The sequence below is a fragment of the Centruroides vittatus genome, unplaced genomic scaffold, assembly GCF_030686945.1.
Source record: "Centruroides vittatus isolate TY-2023 unplaced genomic scaffold, ASM3068694v2 contig_134, whole genome shotgun sequence".
In the NCBI taxonomy this organism is placed as follows: Eukaryota; Metazoa; Arthropoda; class Arachnida; order Scorpiones; family Buthidae; genus Centruroides; species Centruroides vittatus.
Genome location: NW_027120852.1, coordinates 799555 through 822589, shown reverse-complemented (window position 1 = coordinate 822589; position 23035 = coordinate 799555). Strand labels below are relative to the sequence as shown.

At 34.9% G+C, this 23035-nt stretch overlaps 1 protein-coding gene across 1 annotated transcript; it reads left to right on the top strand.

Moving 5' to 3' along the window:
- abo (de-etiolated protein 1 abo) lies at window positions 1-5748 on the top strand. Its single transcript, XM_067289119.1, has 3 exons — window positions 1-75; window positions 3822-5412; window positions 5483-5748. Exons 1-3 carry the CDS (start codon window positions 69-71, stop codon window positions 5673-5675), a joined length of 1791 nt encoding a protein of 596 aa, XP_067145220.1. The 5' UTR covers window positions 1-68; the 3' UTR covers window positions 5676-5748.
- Window positions 5749-23035: the final 17287 nt, after the last annotated feature.

Here is a 23035-nt window from a genome sequence, read left to right as displayed (position 1 = left end):
GATGGCGTTCTGAGCGCGTACATGTCGTGCAGAAGAATAGCTCGCGATCCGAAGTTTCGACGTCTAGAATGACAGGTGAGGGGACTTATAATAAAGTTCGATTTAGTTTTTTTTTTTTTTTTACGTGTCGAATGTATTGTATTTCGATGCGGAAAATTTGTAATGAGTCACAGTTATAAAAACTTCGGGAAGTTACAAAAATTTGGGTTAGGGTAAAGCAAAAGGTATCCAGCTAAAAACGGTCTTAAATTTAATATTAACGAATAGACATTGGACATATCTAGATATAATTTGACACGCTGAATCGATTGGTATTAAAAGAAATTACTTACGATCAACCGTTTAAAAATTACGAACGATTATTTATTTCCAGCTATTTGCTTCGTTTAAGAACAACTTTATTAAGAGATACGCAGGCACTCCTCGATATTAACAAAACGAATTACTTTAATTTACCATAATACATTCCATCTACGAGAGAAAGCGACATTAAAAATGCTAAAATGGTATCGTTATCCCGCGAACACGCGTACCCATGACAACTGACGCAAGGAAATTTTCCGAACGGTGGGGAACATGTCGAGCGTGACGTCACTTCCATAATTCCCTACACACACGTGTGCAGTAACAGAAATACTTGACACGAAAATATAATTATTATATACTATCAGTACCCACCATGTGTTGCTGTGCCTCAAAATGTATCTATTATAAATGTATAACACTTCTCTGTGGGGGGAATTTCGAAAAATCCCTTCTTAGTGTACATTCTTTTGACATACCCTATTAAAATGCAATGAAAAACGCAAAAAACTGCATCTAAAATAGTATAATAGAAGCCAAGTTTTTCACAGTAAGCCTTAATCCTGTCCCTCTCGCCAGTGGGGAATTTCGACATTTATATTATACTAGCTGACCCGGCCACGCGTTGTTGTGGCTCAAAATGTATCTATTATAAATGTGTAACACACCCCCCGTGGGGGGAATTTCAAAAAATCCCTTTTTAGTGTATATTCTGTTGACGTCACCTATTAAAACGCAAAAAAAGCATGTAAAATAGTATAAATAGAAGCCGAGTTCTTCACAGTAAGCCTTAATCCTGTCCCTTTCCCCGCTGGGGAATTTCAAAAAATCCCTTTTTAGTGTATATTCTGTTGACGTCACCTATTAAAACGCAATTAAAAACACATATAAAATAGTATAAATAGAAGCAGAGTTCTTCACGGTAAGCCTTAATCCCATCCATCTCCTCCCCGTAGGGAGAATTTCGACATGTATATTATATAAAAACACGTGCATATTCGAATGCAACGTTGTGTCAAAATTTCAAAGGAATCGGTAGGAACAAACAAACGTTGTATTTTATTTATATAGATAGGTAGAAAATGATCTGCTTAGGTCCATTCTCACAGAAAAGCATAATGCCTCACAGAAAAGCAAACTTAGGTCGTCTGAAGTTAGCGCCATCTGTTGGACATAAAAGCCTTAATCCATATATAAATATATTTTTGAAAGGGGGGAAATGGTGATCTTCACATATGCCACAAACCTTTGCGGGAATGTATTAAACAACTTCCCAAAGTTTCATGGCAATCGGATAAATGGTGTGGTAATGCATGAAGGACAAACACACACACACACACACACACACACACACACACATTCGTTTTTATATATATAGATAAAAATGCACGTATTCGAATGCAGCGTTGTGTCAAAATTTCAAAGCAATCGGTGAAGAATTTTCGGAGATTAGCTATTAGGAACAAACGAACATTACATTTTTATTTATATAGATTATTTAAAACAAAAGTAAAAATTTACTAACAAATTTAGTTTTCCACATGTTACTTTCTAACAACATTAATGTCTTTAGCTCTTTAGTCCCAGATATAGGCTATTCTGTACTCTACCATCAGAACTGAAGCAAAAGGTCTCCAGCTATAATGTTTTATACGCATTCTTTTCTCACTGTTTCTCGTATAGGGATTTAAATAGTATACATATAGTACACACTTGTCATTAAAGCTTTTCGACGCCCATCTTATATCACTTATTTGGCTACGAACGCTTTTACCCTAGATGCTGGCTGCTCTGTACATTAAAAAGAAGTGACAATTGTAAAGTGGTTGTCATTTATACAGCCCCTTATCTGGGGACTTGGCAGAAATTGTGGTTTGTCGCTTGGAGGCCAAAGTCATCCCCGAGTTCCTCGGTAACATCGACCTATATAAAAGGTACAGTACATTGACGACATCGCATCATCTGGAAGATGAAACCGGACATTGACAAATTCGTACGTTGTATGAATGACAATCCATATGGTCTTCTGATCGAGTTAGAGCAAATGAGCAATGAAGCGGCTCATTTTTTGGACATTAATATTACCTTTAATGGTGGGGGTTACGACACTAATGTATACCGGAAACCGAATGCTATCCCGATATACATCCCGGCCGACTCCAATGATCCGTATAGCTACAAACTGGCAGCCTTTAGACCACTTACTAGAAGAGCCCACACACACTGTAATATGGAGAGGGACAAGTGGAAGGAGATAGGGAGAATAGCAGAAATAGCTGAAAACCATGGCTATAACAAGAAGCTTATACTTAGAATAGCAGACAAACAGCAACGCAACCCCGTAAACTAGTTCGATGCGGTTCCGGAGAATAATCGGCGGCAAGGTGTGGCTCCCCATCCTGTTATTATTACATACAAGCGGCATCTGCACTCCTTATACCGTGAGATTAGTGCATACACTAATACAAAAATAGCCTACAAGCGTAAACCGGACGTTTTCACCCTACTCAGGAATGGGAAAGATCCGGTGGACATTGAAAGGGTGCCGGGTGTATATAGAATTCCACTCCGGGATGATAGATTCGATAGGGATCTGGTGTATATCGGTTCCACGAAAAGATCCCTCGGGCAACGCATCCGAGAGCATAAAACAGATATCGAGAAGAAAAAGACCAATACTGCCTTGGCTGTATATGCCAGTGAAAACGGCATTATGCCCGGGCTGCAGCAAGCGACCTTGATACAGAGAACCAGGCAGGTACACCACCTTAAGTATTTGGAGGCGCTAGAGATCTTTAAAGCGGATTGTCTGGGCCTTTCTATCAACTTTAAAGATGAAAAGTAGCTTTCAAAGGCATGGTAAGCGATGTACGACCCGACGTTATAGGTGCATGCGCAGCGATGTTTGTTTATAGTACACATCTGGAGCAGGGGGTTGGAATGCATCTGTAACGAGAGTTTAGAACATAGGGTCACTCTCTACTCAGATCCCACCTGAAGAAGGTCCTAGGGGACCGAAAACGTTTGTGGCTAACTATACTTTGCGAAGCTACTTAAGGTTATTAGAGTAGACATATTGATTTTGTTGTTTAGCAACTGTTAATGTTATATCTATAAGCTGATTTATTGTTACAAATGCTATGGTTTGTTTGCATTGAGGAAATTTTTTGTAAATGCTTTTCTTAAACTGTTATGTAGTAATTTAAGCATTGATGTAAAGTCTTCAACCAATCATGATAAGGGACAGGGGTTTGACTTTGGGTCGTAACCTCAAAAATTTTTGTAGCTGGTTTGATTGAGATATGTCAGGTTCCAATCATTGCCATTGTGGACCTGACAAACCCATGTTTGACCCGAATACAGGACCTCTTCATGCCTACAGACAGATTTTTTTTTTTTTTTTTTTTAAACTCTTTGCTAAGTTTACAAAATATTAACGGGAATAGCAACCTAACATGGTTATTTTCTAAATGTTTCAATATGAAATTGAATATTGATTAACAAATCTTATTTTTTAGGTCATAGTCATCCGGAGAAATTAGTTTTAATAAACAAACATAAACAACAGGAAGGACTTCCCTGGTTTCGACAGAATTTATCTATAGGAGCTCCGACCACTGTCAGACAAGTTAGTCAGGAAGATCACACAGTTGTGCCAAGGAAGATACCTCCACAAAATGTTGTGCTTAGGTTGATCAAACGAGAAATATATCCTTCAAAACCTTCTGTCACACACTTCCATGTGGCTCGAGCTTTTCATCAAAATGTTTTTCCAAATTTTACAGTGGTTAATGTGGAGAAGCCACCTTGTTTTCTGAGGAAGTTTTCACCAGATGGTCGACATTTTGTGGCATTCTCATCTGATCAGACTTCCATTGAGATATATGAATATAGAGGACCTGCGGCAGCTGAGGAGTTACTGAAAGATGTGGATGGTGAGATTGCGCCCAATGGAACAGAGCAACAGCAATTGTCCACAAAGATTAGGAGTAAAATATTTGAATTGTTCTTCACGCTCAAGCAAGTGGTTAGTGTAGCAGGAAATGGGGAACAGTTAAACAGGGAATGTAGTCTCTTCACTGATGACGGAAACTATGTAATTGTGGGTTCTGCAGCTTATGTTCCTGATGATCCTCATCCCCCATTCTTTGACATATATCGAAATAATGAATCTGTATCTCCAAATCCCAGGTCACCTCTAGAAGATTATTCCTTGCACTTGGTTGACATGCGTAAAGGTAAACGGTGTGATAAGCGGACCTTTAAAACAGACAAAATATTTTTATCACACAATCAAGGACTTTACCTGTATAGGGACACGTTAGCAGTCCTTTCTGTGCAGCATCAGACAATACACATTTTCCAGGTGACTCCTGAAGGTTCCTTTGTGGACGTAAGGACCATTGGACGCTTCTGCTTTGAGGATGATGAGTTTCTGATGATGTCAGGAATGTTACATGAAAGTAGCAGCAGAAGCAACCAGAGACCCTATAGAGAAGTGACGATCAACTCTCTAAAACACAGACTTTTGGCATTTCTTCATTGCAGGGCTGTAGCAGAAAGTTTGGAAGAGGGAACACCCAGACCTCTAAGGAAATTCTTTCAACATTTTGATCAGTTTTGCCAGTTACGAATGTGGAAAATGCAACTTTTGGATGAAAATCACCTGTTAATTAAATATGCCAGTGAAGAGGTGATTACTCTGAGGCTCTCTGATCCCAATTCTCAGCCATCATTCTTTGTGGTTTACAACATGGTGACCACCAAAGTTCTGGCAGTATACGAGAACACATCAGAGGAACTCTTGGAATTGTTTGAGAATTTCTGTGATCTTTTTCGCAATGCCACATTACACTCAGAGTCGCAGTTGACCTGTTCTCCTTCCAACAACATTCATGCTCGTTTGATCCAACAGAGGTTCAAACAGACTATTATCAATGCTCGTTATGGGGGTCACACCGAAGCTATCAAGAGACTATTAGCCCAACTGCCCATCAGTTCTCAATCGTACAGCAGCAGTCCCTACCTGGATCTCTCGCTCTTCAGCTATGATGACAAGTGGGTGTCGGTGATGGAAAGGCCAAAAGCCTGCGGGGACTATCCCATCAGGTAAGTGGACGAGTCGGACAGTCAGTCCTTCGTCTCTCTTGGGATTGACATCAGATGTTGCTATTTATAGATTTTACGCCCGCGATTCTGGTCTTTTGAAATTCAAAATCTATGCGGGTCTGCAAGGCAGGAATCCCCCAGCATCTGCCAGGAGATTGGTGGCATTTACCTTTCATCCTCACGACCCCTTCGCCATCAGTGTGCAGAGGACGAATGCTGAATACGTTGTGAATTTTCACATTCGTCATGCATCCACGGTGTGACTTCCAAATTACTGAATTTTGTTACAGACACTCTCTTTGTTGTTGTGTAAATAAATTTTATACAGAAAATGTTTCCACCACTCTCGAATATTTTTGACGCATTTGCGTCTGTCGTGTTGCACATCAAATATTTATGATATTTATTATGAATTCATTTCTTATGTCATCAAAAGGAATGGAAGAAAAATTGCAAAAGAAGGATTAGGTCTCTTGCAAACTATCTTTAGAATTTTTACGCAGTCATGTGACCCATTCATGAACATACAAATACCATTCGATACATTTTGTAAAAAACAAATTATTTGGTACATTGCAAATTTAAAAATTATCTGCCATTCGCAGTATTTTCAATTACAAAAAATGATTTCATAGAATAGCAACAAGTTACAAAAGTCTGATGTGTGTTGCCATTTTTGTCGATTGTATTTAAAGTTTCCATATGGATATCAACTGTGATAGATTGGCAGTGTATTAGACAGTTTGCATTCTCAGATAAGTAGTCAAATTACAAGTTTTTTACAAAAATACTTATAGCTTATTACTGATTATAAAGAAAAATTCACTGCATAAAATCTGTTGTAATATGTTGCACTTGTGTTACAGACATTTTATTAGCAAATATACAAACTAATACTTTTTTGCAACAAATTCTTCTCTGATTATTAACACTGCATTTGTAGTTTTAATAAAAATTTCTTGCATAATTTTTTTGACTCATAAAATTAATTGAAACTTGTAATCAGTAATCACTTTGATTTGGCTGATTGACTTTAGTGATGACACTGATACAGTAATAATGGAAAAGACAAAACATGAAGAGAATTAAGATATTGACTTGTGTTAAAACTTTCAAATTTCTATTATAAAATGCATATTCATTGCTGGTTATCATTTTTTTCCAACTTCTGATTAAAGTCTGGATTTCTCCAACTGCAGTTTTATCAATTAAAGGAGGATACCTTGTAGACATGGGCATACCTGGTGAGAAGTTGGATGCATCAGTACACCTAAATTTTAGTGTGAAGCTGTTAGCACAAGTAATATATAAAATGTTACTTCTAGCCGTAATCGTATGGGAGATGAATTTTTGTTTAAAAAAGCTAAATTTTTGAATTTTTTGCTTGTTTTGAGTGTTTTTTTTCCTCTATTTTATTTTAGTTTTTGATATCTCCCACAGCTTTTTTTACCCTAAAATACGATAGCATTTCTGAATGGTATCATGGGGCAACATTTTTAACAAAAAATCATCAAATTTTAAGCCTTTTATCCCCCCAAAATCACATAAAAACTTTAAAATATACATCTCCCACAACATTTTTTACCCTAAAACATATTAACATTTCTGGCAGGTTCCTCTGTGGGAGATTTTTCACCAAAAACAAGCAAAAAAAAATTTTTTTTAATTTAGCTTTTTTTTTAGCATTTTCCACCTTTTTTCATCTCCTATGACATTTTTTACCCCAAAACATTGATACATTGATAACATTTCTAGGACAGATTTTGTGGGGGGATAAATTTTCAACCAAACACTGAAATTTTAAACTGTTTTCCCCTAAATTACCTCAAAAATTACAAAAAACTATAAAAATATTCATCTCCCACAACATTTTTACCCCAAAACACTGATAACATTTCTAGGACAGATTTTGTGGGGCAAAAAACCATCAAATCGAAGCATCCTGTGTTGTTGTTGTAACTATTGATTATATTAAATTAACAAAAATCTCCCTTTTCACTGTCAAATCGACACTCTCTCTCATCAAGGCTGGTCAGGCAGATGTTATGTTAACATAAGACCTGATCTGCCTATAAATGGTGATCTGGGGTCATTCTGGATGAGAGAGAGGTGAGACAAATAGGTGAGAAACCACTCGAGTACTCATACTGTATCCACTTTCCCACTATCGTGATTGTGCAACCTATGGCCGCTCGGAAGCACAGAGATAGCAGTAATTATGAAAAATGGCATGGTTTATTATCGACAGCAGTGGGAATAGAACCCACTACCGAAGGGTTGCTAATCACTTAGCAAACTAAGCCACCAGTCATTCAACCGAGAACGGAATTTCTAATTGGGGTATTTACGTGTCTAGATGATTTAATTCATGAACGGCCTTATCACACTGTGTTATCACTTCTGCTTGTAACTCACCACGTGATGCAACAAGGCGGAGTCACACAAGTTAGGGTTCAAATTTAATTAAAAGTATCAGGCCTGGACTTTGTGCAAAAGAAATATAAATTCAAAACACTTAAGTAAAGAAATCAACAATAGATATTTATTGTTGAACAATAAATTATTAGGTTGAACAATAACAACAAATGATTAATTATAACCAAAGTTAGTTTAATTTTCAAAAATGTCAACTAGTCAAGTAACAAAAAACAAGGAGTAAACAATTAAACAAATGAAAGTCTTATTTCGTATAATAATACAAGCTAAGATCCAATCTCCACCCCAAAAGAAATACTCAACCACAGTATACGTTGCTTCCGCTTAATCACTTTTCCTTGACGTGTCGCCAATGGTCATTGTTAGGAATTACACCACACGTGGTAGTGGATGATCTGTCTTTTATTCAAAGAGCAGTGTGAAGCTGCACTGAGCTAATTTACATTGGTTCACATCATGGGACTGCCACAGAAAAAGTTGTATCTGCTTTTTGAATTTTTTTTCACATGAGGGTTTAGGAGTTTGTCCTTAAATAAAAAGACCCCTGAAAAGAAAATAACTAACTAAAAATAATGCCCAAAAACATAAAATAACAATCGGACATTGACTCCTTACACCCCTCTCTTAACAAAAGAAATAATTTTTCATTTCTTTCAAAGGGTTTCCAAATCAGTAATACCTAAACTAAGTGACTGTCCCATTTCCACAATATTGTCAACATTGGTATAGGGCAGTTAGTTGGCATTCGTACAGGAAGAGAGGTGGAGATTTTACAAACTCGCAAAGCTGACAATTGACAGAAGGTTTTTTTCTTCTTCTTTTTGTATACTTTTCTAAATGCCGGAAAAAGTAAAACCTTGGTAATGTTCCCTTGTTGGGGTTTTCATTCATTTCTTGGACCTCAGTCTGTCAGGCTATCGGTAGTTTACTCTCCTTCGGGGTTGAAGCCATCGTGGAGATGGTGTTGCTCGGTCAAGAGGGGCTGGCAAAGATGCCAGAGTAGGCGCTTGTGGAAACAAGTTGTATTTCTTGAGATTTGACATATAATGTCGTCTATGCTTGGCTCTTGTAGTTGGATCATTTAGTTCATAGACTAGTGGCGATATTACTTTGGAAATCTCATAAGGTCCAGACCATTTGGGGCAAGTTTTGTGCTAAAACATTTGGTGGAAGAAGAAATTGGATGATTATACTCTCTTCTAAGTATTTGTATAAATTTTTCCAGTCCTCATCACTTCACTAAGCCTGGATTATTTCATTTCTATTAGTGATACTTTCGATGGCTAGTAACTTTGTAGTAATATCAGTCTCCTTGACACTTTCAGTTTCTAATGGTAATCAAGATAAAGCATCCAGAAGCTGGTTATCTTTGCCATCCCTGTGTCTGATAGAAAAGTTAAATTCTTGTAGGCGTAATGCCCATTTCATCAGCCTACCTGAAAGGTTGTTTGAACTCTAGCCATTTCAGGGCGGTATGATCCGTAACCATCGTGAAGTCCGTCCCATCGAGGCATCCTTGGAATTTTTCCACAGCCCATACGATGGTTAGGCATTCCAATTCAGTTGTTGTACAATTCCTCTCAGCTTTCTGGATAGTTCGGCTTGCGTAGGCTATGGGCTTGACAGGATGGCCCCTAGTCCGACCATGCTAGCATCTGTGTAGAGGACAAACAGAATGTTTGGTTCGGGTAGCTGTAAAACAGGAGCAGTTATGAGGTGCTCTTTTAATGATTGGAAAGCTTTCTCACAGTCAGGACTCCAAGTCCATTTTGTACGTTTTTGCCACAGGCAGTACAGTGGTTCAGCTATTGTTGCATACTGGGGAATAAAGCGGCTGTACCAGCTACACATACCTAAAAAAGTGCTTAGCTGCTTCATGTTGTTTGGTCTTGGGAATTTGCTGATGGCTTCTACCTTACCTTGATCTGTAGATAACCCCTTTTCATTTACATGGAATCCTAAATAATGTACGTCGGGTCGGCAAAAATGACTTTTAGTTAGTTTGATAGTCAGGCCCTCCTCTGACACGTTGAGGACAGCCTTCAACACATCTTCAATGTGTTGAAGGTGATCTGAAAAAGTAGATGAATAGATAATTATATCATCTAAATATACCTCACAATATCGGGACCTTATTCCATTAAGAACTTTATTCATAAATACATGGACTCGTTTGAGAGATTTGATGAAACAAGATTACTTCCCATAAAAAAATTTTATTCATCCTTAACAAAAGAAAGTATAAGCTGGCCTGAGTATGATCATGCTAGAAAAGTCTGGAACCATTTTAAAATAAAAAATCTAGGTGAATGGCATAACTTGTATTTAAAATTGGATGTTCTGTTACTATCTGATGTATCTGAGAATTTTAGAGATTTATAAATAAAGAAAAAATATATTTCTCTTATGGACAAGACATAAAATGTGTCTTTTATCCAGACGTCCTTTCTCATGCAGTTGAGGGATAAGACAATTCCACAGCAGAGTCAACCTTAATTGTGCTGCCACTACTAGAGGGAAATATTGGACTATTTTACATTGTGAGGTTGACGAGAAGCCTCAAATAAAAGGTCGACTCCACCGTGGAATTGTCTTATCCCTCAACTGCGTGAGAAAGGACGTCTGGATAAAAGACACATTTTATATGTATTGTCTGTAAGAGAAATATATTTTTTCTTTATTTGTATTTAATCGTCCTGGCTTATTTTAGAGATTTATGTTTGTACAAAAGCTATGGCTTAGATCCTGTTTGGTATTATACTACACCAGCATTAGCTTGAGATTGTACGTTAAAATATACTAAAGTGAAGTTAGAATTGTTAACAGATTATGAGATGTACATGTTTTTTGAGAAAGGAATAAGAGGTGGAATTAGTCAGTGTTCTAATAGATATGTGTTAGCATCTGAGAATCATCAACTGGTATATCTAAATGCTAATAAACTTTATGGATGGGCTTTATATCAAAAATTACCACAAAAAGACTTTAAACGGATGGATTCTAATGAGTTAGAAAGTATCAATGACATCCTGACTTCTGACAATCATACTGGTTATGTTTGAAGTTGATTTAGAATTTCTGAGAGATTTAAAACTGCATAATAAATTCAATGATCTTCCACTAGCTCCTGAAAATCAAGTTCCTCCCAGGAAAGACTGAAAAGTTACTTTGTCATTTCTATGATAAAAAGAATTATATAGTCCATTACAAAATATTAAAACTCTATAAGAGCTTAGGAATGAAAATAACCAAAGTCCACAGAGGTATAAAATTTACACAATCAGATTTCATAGCACCATATATTAAGTTTAGTACTGAGCAAAGTCAAAAGGCAAAAAATAATTTTGAAAAGGAATTTTGGAAATTAATGTCAAATTCAGTATTTGGAAAATCCATGCAATCTGTGAGAAAACAACAAAACAAAATTATTTAGTGATGAAGATAAAGTTCAGAAAGCTATAAACAAACCAAATTTTAAATCAAGAACAATATTCGGTGAACATTTAGTGGCAGTTCATAACTGTTAGGTATACTAAATACTTAGCTTGGATGTCACGCCAACAGTGGTATTAATACAATTAAAAACTTCAGATAAGGAGGTGTTAAAGAAATTAAAAGAAATATTTTATTTGTGCAAGTGCTTTCGACATAATTTACGCACGTCGTCCTCAAGCAGTTTGAATAACAGCGCTTGCACAAATAAAATATTTCTTTTAATTTCTTTAATGCCTCCTTATCGGCAGTTCATAACTATAAAACAAAAGTATTATTCAATAAACTGATTTATATTGGGCAAGCTATATTGGATTTATCAAAACTATTGATGTATGACTTCCATTATAATATAATTAAAGAAGAATTTAAAGAAAATGTTAAATTACTACATCAAGATACCAATAGTTACATATACAAGTTCAAAAATACTGATTTCTATCAGTTTATGAGAACTAATCCAGACTTGTTTGATACATTGATTATCCAAAAGATCATGCACTTCATAGTATAAAAATAACAAAGTAATTGGGAAATTTAAAGATGAATTGAATGGAAGTAAAATGGAAGAATTTATTGGTTTGAGATTAAAATGTATAGCTATAGAGAAATGGATTCAGTAACTAAAAATTAAAAGGAAATCAAGAAATCTGTGTTAAAGAAAGAAATAGGTTTAGATTATAAGACTTGCTTATTCAATCAAAAAGAGTTCTTTCTTAAACAAGCAGTAATTAGAAGCCATAAACATGATATTTATACAGAATTAAATAAGAAATCTTTAAGCTGGAAGGATGATAAACAATGGTTGATTCCTAACTCAACAGATACCTATGTGCACGGCCACATACTAATCACAACCTTAAGGTTTTTAAACAGTTTCACTGTTCAAGAACTTTAAGTTTTATTATTTGTTTGTTTTTTGTAAATAATGATTTCCTTCATTAGATGCTTTTACATAAGCTCTGCTTACCTTGTTTTTATAATCATCAGGAATAGAAATTCTCTTATATTTTTTATTTAATTCTTCTTCATGTACATCAAGTTCATTCATTAATTCAACACATTCATGCAGTTTAAGCATTTTACTATCTTTTAAAGTTAAAGATAATGATATTCCTGGAATACTAACTTTTGCATCTTTTCCAGTCTCATTGTATTTCTTCTTTAAAGCATTATGTTCGTCGTGTTCTTTTTGATATGCTTCTTCTAATTTGTTAAAAATCTTTATATTTCTTATTCTTTTGTATCGAGTTACTCAACATTATGCCTTTACAATCTGATTCACGCATTTTAGAAAATAAAATAACAAATAATGAGCAAAATTGATGTTTTTGTTTATCTGAAGCATCTAAACAGCTAATCAATATATTGTTTAGCTGTTTTAGCAGTGAACTTATTGTTACCAAATGCTAAAATATTATCAAAATTGATTTTAGATAAATCTTGAACACTTTTGACAGTGTCGTGAAATGTTTTTAATGTTATTAGTCTTTGCGTTTTGCATGATTTTGTCATTTGGTTTGCCATTTAATATATAAATATTTTGGTTGTATTCCTTTCCTTTCTATCTACTGTTTGCTAGTTACCTTTCTGTTTACTTTTCTAATTTCCGGTCCTTTTACTTTTCTGGTTTCTTTACAAATTACCTTTCTATTTTCTTGATTCCTTTCCAATTCCTTTTCTGGTTATTTGTTTCCTTTTACTTTTTAAAAATATATAAATGGATTCAGTGAAACTTCTTGAGTATTTAACCCCTTCAGATTCCAGGTGCAGAATTATGCACGTAACATTTGAAACCTTATAAAATTGTTATTTCAAATAATTTACTCTCCTGCTATCTCTCGGCACATGAACCAAATCATTCTAGTTGTTTTAAAATCATCCAATTAGTGTCATCTATGATCAGTTTTTGTCAACAACTGAATTTATCATCAGTTTTGCAGTGACAGTTGTCAAGGTTGAGGTAAGTACATGTTTTAACACTTTTTAAATGATTTATAGCATTATTTGTGTTATAAAATATAATTAAATGTTGATAAATATGTTGAAATAATGTATATTTTCTAAAACTGTGAGATAAAATATACAAAGTATGTTAATAATTGTATGTAAATACCACTGTGCATAATTATGCCCAATCTGTCTCAACAGTACCAATGTTAGAAATTGTCAGAATCATGTGTTACTTCTTAGTAGCCAATGTTTCATAAAATTGTGATTTTTTTCAGGAAAATGTATAATCCTAGCAACAAAGAAGATGCTAATAAAATATTTGACATGTTAGCGCAAGATTCTGACATTGATTTGAGCGACGATGAGGAAGACGAGAATTATGAACTGTCGTCAGCGTTTCAAAGATGTTCTGCTAGAATCAGTTCTGCTAGGAGCTGAGTCAGTAGGTTCAAGTACACTGATAAATGAAGAAATTTAAGTTGAAGATGAACCTTTGATTGTTACAGAGAAAGCAAATATAAAATGGCAAAGAAAAGATTTTGAGACCATATTGGAGACTTTTCAAAAATCAGATGACATGTTCGTCAGTCCATTGAAGAATCCTTTAGATTACTTTCAAAAGTATATACCCGATGAGATATTTGAAGAAGTGACAAAATACACAAACATGTATGGTTTACAAAATAATGGCAAATTCAAAGAAACCAATATATCCGAAATTAAAACATTGTTTGGACTGCATTTAATTATCGGCACTCTAAAAATTTCCTAGAGTTCGATTATTCTGGACAAGATGTTAGGTATTTCCATATTTACAGACAATGTGAGTAGAGACCGATTTTTTCAATTGAGAACTAATCTTCATATCTCAATAATCTGGAAATAACAACAGATTCAAATGACTGCTTGTATAAAATCCAACCATTGTATGATTCTATTCGACGATGTTTGGAGTTAGAACGGGAAGAAAACCTGTCAATAGATGAGCAAATCATTCCTTTTTGTGGACAGCTTATTATAAAACAACATATGAAAGGAAAACCAATTTCTTGGGGAATTAAAATATTTGTCTTATGTGGATCCAGTGGGCAGATGTATGACTTTGTGATATATCAAGGCTTTACTACAGAGTTAAATGAGGAATGCATTAAAAAGTATGGTTCTGCTGCTACAGTCGTTATGCATTTAGCTGAAAGTATTCCTGTGAGTGTACATAAATTGTACTACGACAATTATTTTTCGACTTACCAGCTACTGCAAGTACTGAAGCAAAGAAATATTTCTGCAGCAGGAACAGTAAGGATAAATAGATTTTCAAATCCACCTTTGCTATCCAACAAGGAGATCAAAAAAAGAAGCAGAGGTTCCACTGACCAAGTAGTTAGCTTAGATGAAGACGTAGTTGTTGTGAAGTGAATGGACAATCGATTGGTCATATTGGCATCTAATTTTGTGGGAAAGGGAATAATGGATGAAGCACAAAGGTTGGACAAAACCCAAAAAAAGTTTATAAATGTCAATCAACCTGAAATCGTTAAATTATTTAATTAATAAAAATATAGACTTTAACTAAGATAAAACTTTGCATCTTGTCCTTCTTTTTGCCGTTCACACCATCAGCAGTCCTTAAACAATTCACAACATTTCGGAGACGACCTTTTTTTTTTTGAGGCTACTGCCTCTGCAAAAAGATGTAAAATCAGGTAAAGCATCCTCTGGTGTTCATGCCACAATCATAATATTACATTTTAAGTAAAAACTAATAAAAGTACTATACATGGCTGGCATTATTTACATTTAATTAATAAAAATATAAATATGACTTGGTCAAGATGCAAAGTTTTATCTTTGTTATTCTTTTTGCCGTTAAATTATATAATGAAAACATGGGTGGTATGGACCTCCTAGACCAGATGGCGTCTCTTTATGGAATATATATAAGGTCAGAAAAGTGGACACTTCATATGTATTTTCAAGCTGTTGATTTAGCAGTGGTAAACAGGTGGTTCGAGTACAAAAAAAAAAAAACACTGTACGAACGTTAATGTAGCTAAGAAAGATCAACTCGATTTGTTACATTTTTGCACGAGACTTAGTCAAAGCCAACAAAACTGTCTCAAAAAAAAAAATCTGGGTGTCCCAGCAATCCCAGTTTCTCTGAGGACTCCAAGGCAAAAGTTAAAAGAGAAGCCGATTCCAGAAGTGCAATACAATAGGGTAGATCATATGCCATTTTTAGACAATAATAAAGAAGGAAAACGGTGCAAAAACAATACATGTAACCAAAAAACTCATTTTTATTGTGATAAATGTAATGTACATTTATGCATAAAAAAGAGAGAAACTGTTTTGTGGTATTCCATAGGAAAAAAACAATTTGAAAAATGTTTTACTCTGCACAAAATTGCTTTATTATGAATGTTGTTATATTAAATGTATGACTTTTTGTTAATGACACTTGAGACATAATGTGCATAATTATGCACATGCTGAAAAATTGAAAAAATTTAATAAATATATATTTTTTCATTATTGTGTTTTTATGATGTCCCTGTTACCAATAATCAATCAAAAAATGTTATCTTTTTTTACTATTAACAATAATTCAGGTCTGAAGGGATTAATTAAGGCTATGAGATTTTGAAAACAAAAGTAAAAAGGAATTTGCCAAAACATATAAAGTTAGTGTAAGAATAATCAACATTTACATTAGAAAGCATAATATTCATTGTGAAAAACATGTGTTTGGTGTTAATATTCCAAGAGATAAACATGGAAGATCTTCATTAAGCAGAGTTGCTGCTCAAGACCCTAAGGGGATTTTCACTAGATTATCTACTCAAGGTGCAGATGGTATTTTAAACGAGCATTGTAAACAAAAATTTAACCATGACAAAATAAGCCCTTTGGATGATAAGAGAACACAAATCAATAATAACCAAAAGGGTCCTAAGAATCCAAAAGGCTGTATTGATAAGGGTATTAAACCCAATGCGAAGCATAAGATAGATTTAAATTTATAAGCGGTGTTACTGCTCAAGACCTAAAGTCTTCAAAACAACAAAGTCTAACTTATCCAAAGAAAGTAAAGCAGATTGAAGCAGGTTTGAAACTGGAGACCTTTGGAGAAAATTGGTTCCAACGTCATAATTCTAGAATAATTTTTCTTGGATCAGAGGAGGAGTACATCCTTACACTAAAAAGAGAATTAAAAATTAAGAAAATGACTAAGGGGACTAATTTTAGAGATAAAATGCTACGTGTCCTAGAAACTGAAGACTTTGTGATAGCTGTAAGAATGTTTATAATGTGCCTGCACCAATTGATGGCGCACACGTAATTAATTACAAAGAAAATGTAAGTTTTAAGGAGTCTAATACGATGCAGTTGCTTTTTAAGATTTGTGATTTTGTACAATTTCTCATTCAAATTGCTTCTTTCACAACCTTTTTTTATCTTGTGTAAGAGATTTTAAAGCAATTTTTTTTTATTCATTGAAAGTCTTACCGTTAATGGTGTGTAATCATTATTTTAGAACAAATTTTAAATAATTACGCTCTTTTTTATTCAGGTGATGAGCAGTAGTCCAGAAGGCCCCAGTCCAAAGAGACCAAAAATTTTGAAGAAAATTGAAGAAGTTGGTGACAACCAGAAAATGTCTGTGCCAGTAAGTACCAATGTAATAAAATGTTTAATCATGTTTCAAATTAATTTGCTCCGGTGATGATCAAGTAGGAAGCTAATAATTTTTTTATAGTCGCAGAATAAGTTGGCCCTCTCTACTTTGTTCAAAGAATTAGTGGCACAAGAATACTTTGTGGATAAAACTCCCCTCATATCATCTGTCTTCTACAGCAGTGCAGATGGACAGAAGAAGAGGAAGCCTCAAACGTGACCTGTGATAATGATGACAGGGCCGCAGTGATTTGGTAAAACCATAAATCTTATCAGCATAGCAGACTTTGTGGAGCTCCAAGTCAATCAAAATGGAGAGCCATTAACTAAGAGTAACCTTGACACAGACACTGTGGATGATACACTCAACTACAATTTCTTCTCTGGAAAAGGGCTCAAAGTAATGGAACACGAACAAGTTGTCCATTCTCATTTTGGGAAGTACCCATTAATGAACGTTAACTTCTTTAACTTCTAACAGTGCACTTTTAAAGTTGGAAGGGGATGAGAAAGCAATGTGCAAAAAGTGGTGTGATCAAAATGACTTTAAAAGTTTTGATAGTGATATTTCTGTGGGTTTGCGTGAACTATCTAAATATTTCCAAACGCAGTTTAGTAGAAGGGTTTTCATCATCGTCGATGAGTTTAATTTGGTCATTAACAGAGCAATAAGCAGAAAGATGGCGGAGGAGGACCTGAAGGACATTGCTGAATTAACTACCAGTTTGCTGGGAAGCGTTTTGAAAGATAATGAGCTGTGGCTGGTGCCTTTGTTACAGGAATTTTAGATGTGTCAGGCATAGGGATTAGTGCTCAACTAAGTGAGTTAGAGATACACAGGTTTTTGAAGATGAGGGAGTTAGGTGATTATTTTGCTTCACTAACAATGAGGTTATGGTTCTGCTTGAGCACTCTAAGGTGAAAGAGGATGTTGCAAAGAAGGTACACCTCATGTATAATGGTTATTTAGAACCAGATGGGAAGTGCTTGTACAATTCATTTGCAGTTGTGAAGTTTTTGAAATCAGGTAAACTAAAGAGATATTGGATAGATAGTACTTATGTTGAAGCTATTAAGAAAGCACTAGAACTAAAACCAATCAATGCTATTAACTGGAGACCCACTGAAATGCGAGATGCTTGAAATTTCATGGGATCAGCTTGTACACTTGCAGAATCTGCATCATGATCCGAATTTTATGACAAATATTAATACGGACATGGATGAACGTTTCAAGGACAAGGTGGAACTTGTTATCAATTTCTTATTCAGACTTAGTTATCTCACGTACTTACCTGATCTTCAAGTGTCCCTGATTGTTTTACTTCATTGTTTGGTATCGTCATTCAAAGCACTTCTGGAAAAGCATTTTAAGATGGAGCATGGTCTGGATCTAGAAAACCTTGGTGATGTGCAGTGTTACTGAGAAGCCTTTTCCATCTGTCTTGAAGGGACGGCGGCAAGTCTTGCAGTTCAAACTCTTTCATTGCAGAGTTTGAAAGCAAGTTACTCAAACTCGCAAAAGAATTGACCTCCCTGCTTAAGACGTCCAAGAAAGCTACCTACAATGAGTCCACATTTGAGGTTCTTGTGTAGCAGTTCAGGCTAACTTCATCTGGGGCACTCAAAACTATACTGCTGACAGAAAGATAAATGATGTAATGCTCTACAAGGGTGGTAGGGGAGCTGTAGCGCAATTGAAATATAAGCACACTGCACAAGAGGCTCTGGTAGATCTTTTTAAGAAAGAACATTATCTGTTTATGACAACAAAGGGAAAAAGTTCTAGGTGATAAGGTAACCCCCATTGCTGTAATTGGACTGGGTTTGAGTGAAGATGGAGACATGTTGATTATGTGGTTACCAACGAAGGGGTTGGAAGCCTCGTTAGAGCAAAACGTGAAGTCTATGGCTAAATGTATTTCTGAATATTGTTAAGGCCCAGGCAAAGTAGAAGAATGCATTAGCAAGGAATTTAAGGCCTGAGCAATCTACTGCTCAAATAAGGGTCCTTGTTTTGTACAATTGAGAAGATATTCATTGTTGAAATTTGATTTCTGTATTTGTTTTAAGCATTTACTTTCAAGAGCTCATTCATCATTAAGAATGTTGTAGTCATTTTCTTTGTTCAACACAATATATGCAAAAGATATGAAAATATAAACCAAGTCAGACCATTTGTTTCTTTCACTTGTACTTACGAAACCTGGTTGTTTTCTGGAGATGTAAGGAATATGAGTGGGATGTATAAAATTGAAAAGTATTTTCAAGAAAAGGTGTGTTTTTTATTTTATGTACACAGTTCAAGACGGCTTACACCTAAGAAATTAAAAAAAAAAAAAAAAAACACTTATCCATGTTGAGTTGTTTAATGTTGTTTTGTATGATTTTAAGGTAGGGTTTCTCATTTCCCAGTCTTTTTGCTTGTCCCGGGATTCTGGGATAAAAGTGAACTGTTTTCCGGAATTCTGAGATAGAATTAATTATTTTTAAGATATTTTGTATATCATGAAATCAAATGATATTATAATTATTTTTCATTTTTTAAAGTAATTTATGTTCTGCAACCTCCAAAATCATATTAAAAATTACCTTTGAATTACGTAGAAATTTTCACAAATAGAAAAAATTTATTAAAGTTTGCCGGAAACTGCATACGACGACAACAAAATGCTTTGAATTGAGTTGAAAATTTTAAAAAATGAACTTAGATCAAACTTCTAAGTTAGAAGGTAATTTTTGTTATTTAAATAAAACAATACAAAATATTATTGTAAATTTTTATAAGATTTTAAAAAACAAAGATGGTCAATACCTCCATCACTCAATCTGATTCTTATTTTATTAAAGAAAAGTCCCGCTACCGAGAATGCCCTTTCCGATTCAATTTATGTGAGTGGAATTGTGTTTAATGCATTTAAGAGAAAACAGACGTTATGTGTTTATTCACCTGTAGCCTGGCAGATTTCTAGTTTGTTTTCAAGATTGTAGTACTTCTTTTGCTCTCTAGTATTCTTGATTTGTCTGCATCAAGCTTATAGCCCAATAACTCGGCAATTCGTTTGGCTTTAATAATTAGGTTTACGAAGAAAAACGTCGTACTTGCAGACTTGTGTCAGGTCGTGCTAATTAATTGTGCATGAAGTCTCTCAGCATCTCACTTTAAGAGTTCTAGGAAAGTGTTACTATGATTAGACACCAACCAAATGCCGAAATCCTATCAGTCTGGATATGGCTAATTAGCCATATATAGCCCGATAGTGTTTCGGCATTTGGTCGGGGTCTAGCGATGTTGTTACGACGACTATTTGTTTTACACTGATGCAGATTCTAGTCTGTCTGGCATGTTGCACCCACTTGCAGATAATATTCACACTTTTCCCCACAAGAGTTAAATTGAGGAATTGAAAGATGTGAAGTAAAGCAAAAACTCTGTAGTGAAAATTTAAAAAGTATTACTACTATTGAACTGGATATTATGGAGAATGTATTGGCAGCACTATTATTTAGAATTCCTGCTTTTAACACACACAGGCACTGTTGGCGTGTCAGTGCTTCATTTATATAGATTTTACAAACATGAGAGAGAGAATATTAAAATTTATTTTTATGATTTACATCATCAAGCTATTTATTGTTAATATAGGAAGGGTGTTTACTAGTGATGGGATGATTAATCAGATTCGGAAATCAAAAATCTGGCATTTTCTGGTAATTGGAATTGAGCAAATCTCATGATTTCTGTTTCTTAATTAATCTTATTAATGTGATAGAATCATTTTAATTGTTTCGGTTAAAAATTATTGTAAACTTTGCTTACTCTCTGCTTCGTCGACATGAATGTCCAATATACGAGGCGATATCTGTCATTAACTACACAAAAGAAGTGTGCCGAGCGACGAGAGGTTGCACTCGGGTCAGTACTAACTGTCCTTATTTTAGGAGAGATAGGGTGACATTAGGGTTTACACCCAGCCAACTTGACTGGCAATTTCAAATCAAGGCTGGAAGTCAGAAAAATAGTATATTATTAAATGTTTACTTACAACAAAACAACCTTCTCATTGTGATTCATAGGTGATGCTGTAACATGATAAATTTTCAAATGAGATTTGTAAAATTCTAAGTAAAATACTTGTTTTCACTAAGTTTAGACTGATTCATCTTGAAAAACCAAAATGACAGTAGACATTTGTGGTTCAAGTGAACAAATTCAAAAACTGGTTAACTCACGATGATATTTGTTTAGCTTGTTGCATCATTTGCCGAACCTCATTTAGTGTTAAATACGACGGAATGCCGATCGTCAAAGAGGCATGCCGATTGCGAGAAGCTTGAAAAAAGAAGTGCATCTTCTCGTTTACCTCTCCCCTCTGCCGATCATTGCATCAGCCAACGAAGCTGTTTCCAAAGATGGGTGACCCTAAATGACACAATGGGATGGTTCTTAGAGTAAAAGGAAATTTGCTATAATTTCTTTGAGAGTAGTGTTGCAATATTAACTTTATCCAAAATAAGATTACAAATTTATTTTGTAGTACACAATAATAGCATATGTATCCATATATAAATGGAGAGATTTCAGTTTTTTTTCAAAAGATTAAGATTGAGAAATCCAGAATCAATCTTGATGTTTAATTAATTAATGAATGTACCATGTTCATAATGTAAAACATTAAAGTTATAAACCAGCAAATTTTTATAAAAAGTGCAGGCGTCCATCACAAAAAGATTGGCCAACAAGGTGTCGGCTATCTTCACCTCTGACCCAGACATTGATGCAGTATTCTGCAAAGCACGTCTCACATATACTATATATCCATCTGCTCAAGATGGAAGAGTTAAGGCCACTCGCAATAACACCAGTATTAATTTTCACAATGTTGACTCCTCCACAGTGTGGATGTCTTCCTTTGAAGTATAAATCTTACTATCCTCTCCCTCCCCGTCTTGCGTCACCCCCCTCTGCACACATTTGGCAATCCCCCGTTTGTTTCAGCATTTGGAAATTAGTTTGCTTGATGATGCCCGTTCAACATGGGCAAAAACATTTGCACTTTTTATAAAAATTTGCTGGTTTATAGGTTTAGTGTTTTTAATTTTACAAAAAAATTGCCACTTAAAACTGGTTAAATTAGTGTTTTTAGTTTTGAAAAATTAATAGAAAGTATTTAAAAGAATCAAAATTAGGAGTTTTCAACAGAAACAAAATCTGAACTGGAAGAAATTTTGGTATTGTCTCCATTGCTAGTGTTTACCTTTATTTGATTCATTTTTGGAATTCCTACCTAGCATAATTGTGCAAGAGTCACTGAACAAGCATTTCTATGCTAGATTGCTATCTGTTCTTTCCAGTAGTGTGTGTGTATTTGTTTGTTTGTGTAGCACAAAATGCTATGCATGAAAACTTTTAGATTTAAGGATCATATTATTGGCTTTCACTATGGCTGTAGATGAATATCCTTTAGAAAGCACCGAAAAACTAGAATTATCTGGTTTCACAATTCACAGTATGTAGAGTCATCTAGCAAGACATGTGGCAGCTTGTCTTGCTAGATGACTTGCTAGAATGGAGAAGGGTATTTGATCATGTGGTCCCATCCAGTTCGTACCAAGGACCCTATTAAGAAAGTCAAAGCCTTAGTAACAAAAAAAAATGTTTTAAAAAGTAACTGGAAAGTATTGTCTGATTCTGCCACTACAATATAGTAGATCTGTAGTTGGTAACATGTAAAAAAACCAAACTAATCATAATGCATAAAGAGAACATCACCAGTTTGAGAAAGCTCTATGAGAACCACTTTGCTGAGTGGAGGAACCAATACTTGATCATAGTTGATGAGGGCTGGATCTGTCTGAGTTATATTAATGGGGATAGAAGAATCTGTTAAGTTAAAGGAGAAAATGTGCCAAACAAGTTGGTTACAGAGAACCAAGAAAGTTTCAAAAGAGGCATCATGGTGATAAGAGGTTTGACTGTTTCCACTTGACCATTTCCTCGGGATTCCATCAAATGCCGCCATCGTCATACAGATCTCGACAATTGGTTTCAGAACAACGTAAATCT

Bases quoted from the DNA above. Each gene is read 5' to 3' on its own strand.
- abo (XM_067289119.1), top strand. The intron at 5,413-5,482 runs GTAAGTGGACGA...TGCTATTTATAG, and splicing joins TGCGGGGACTATCCCATCAG to ATTTTACGCCCGCGATTCTG.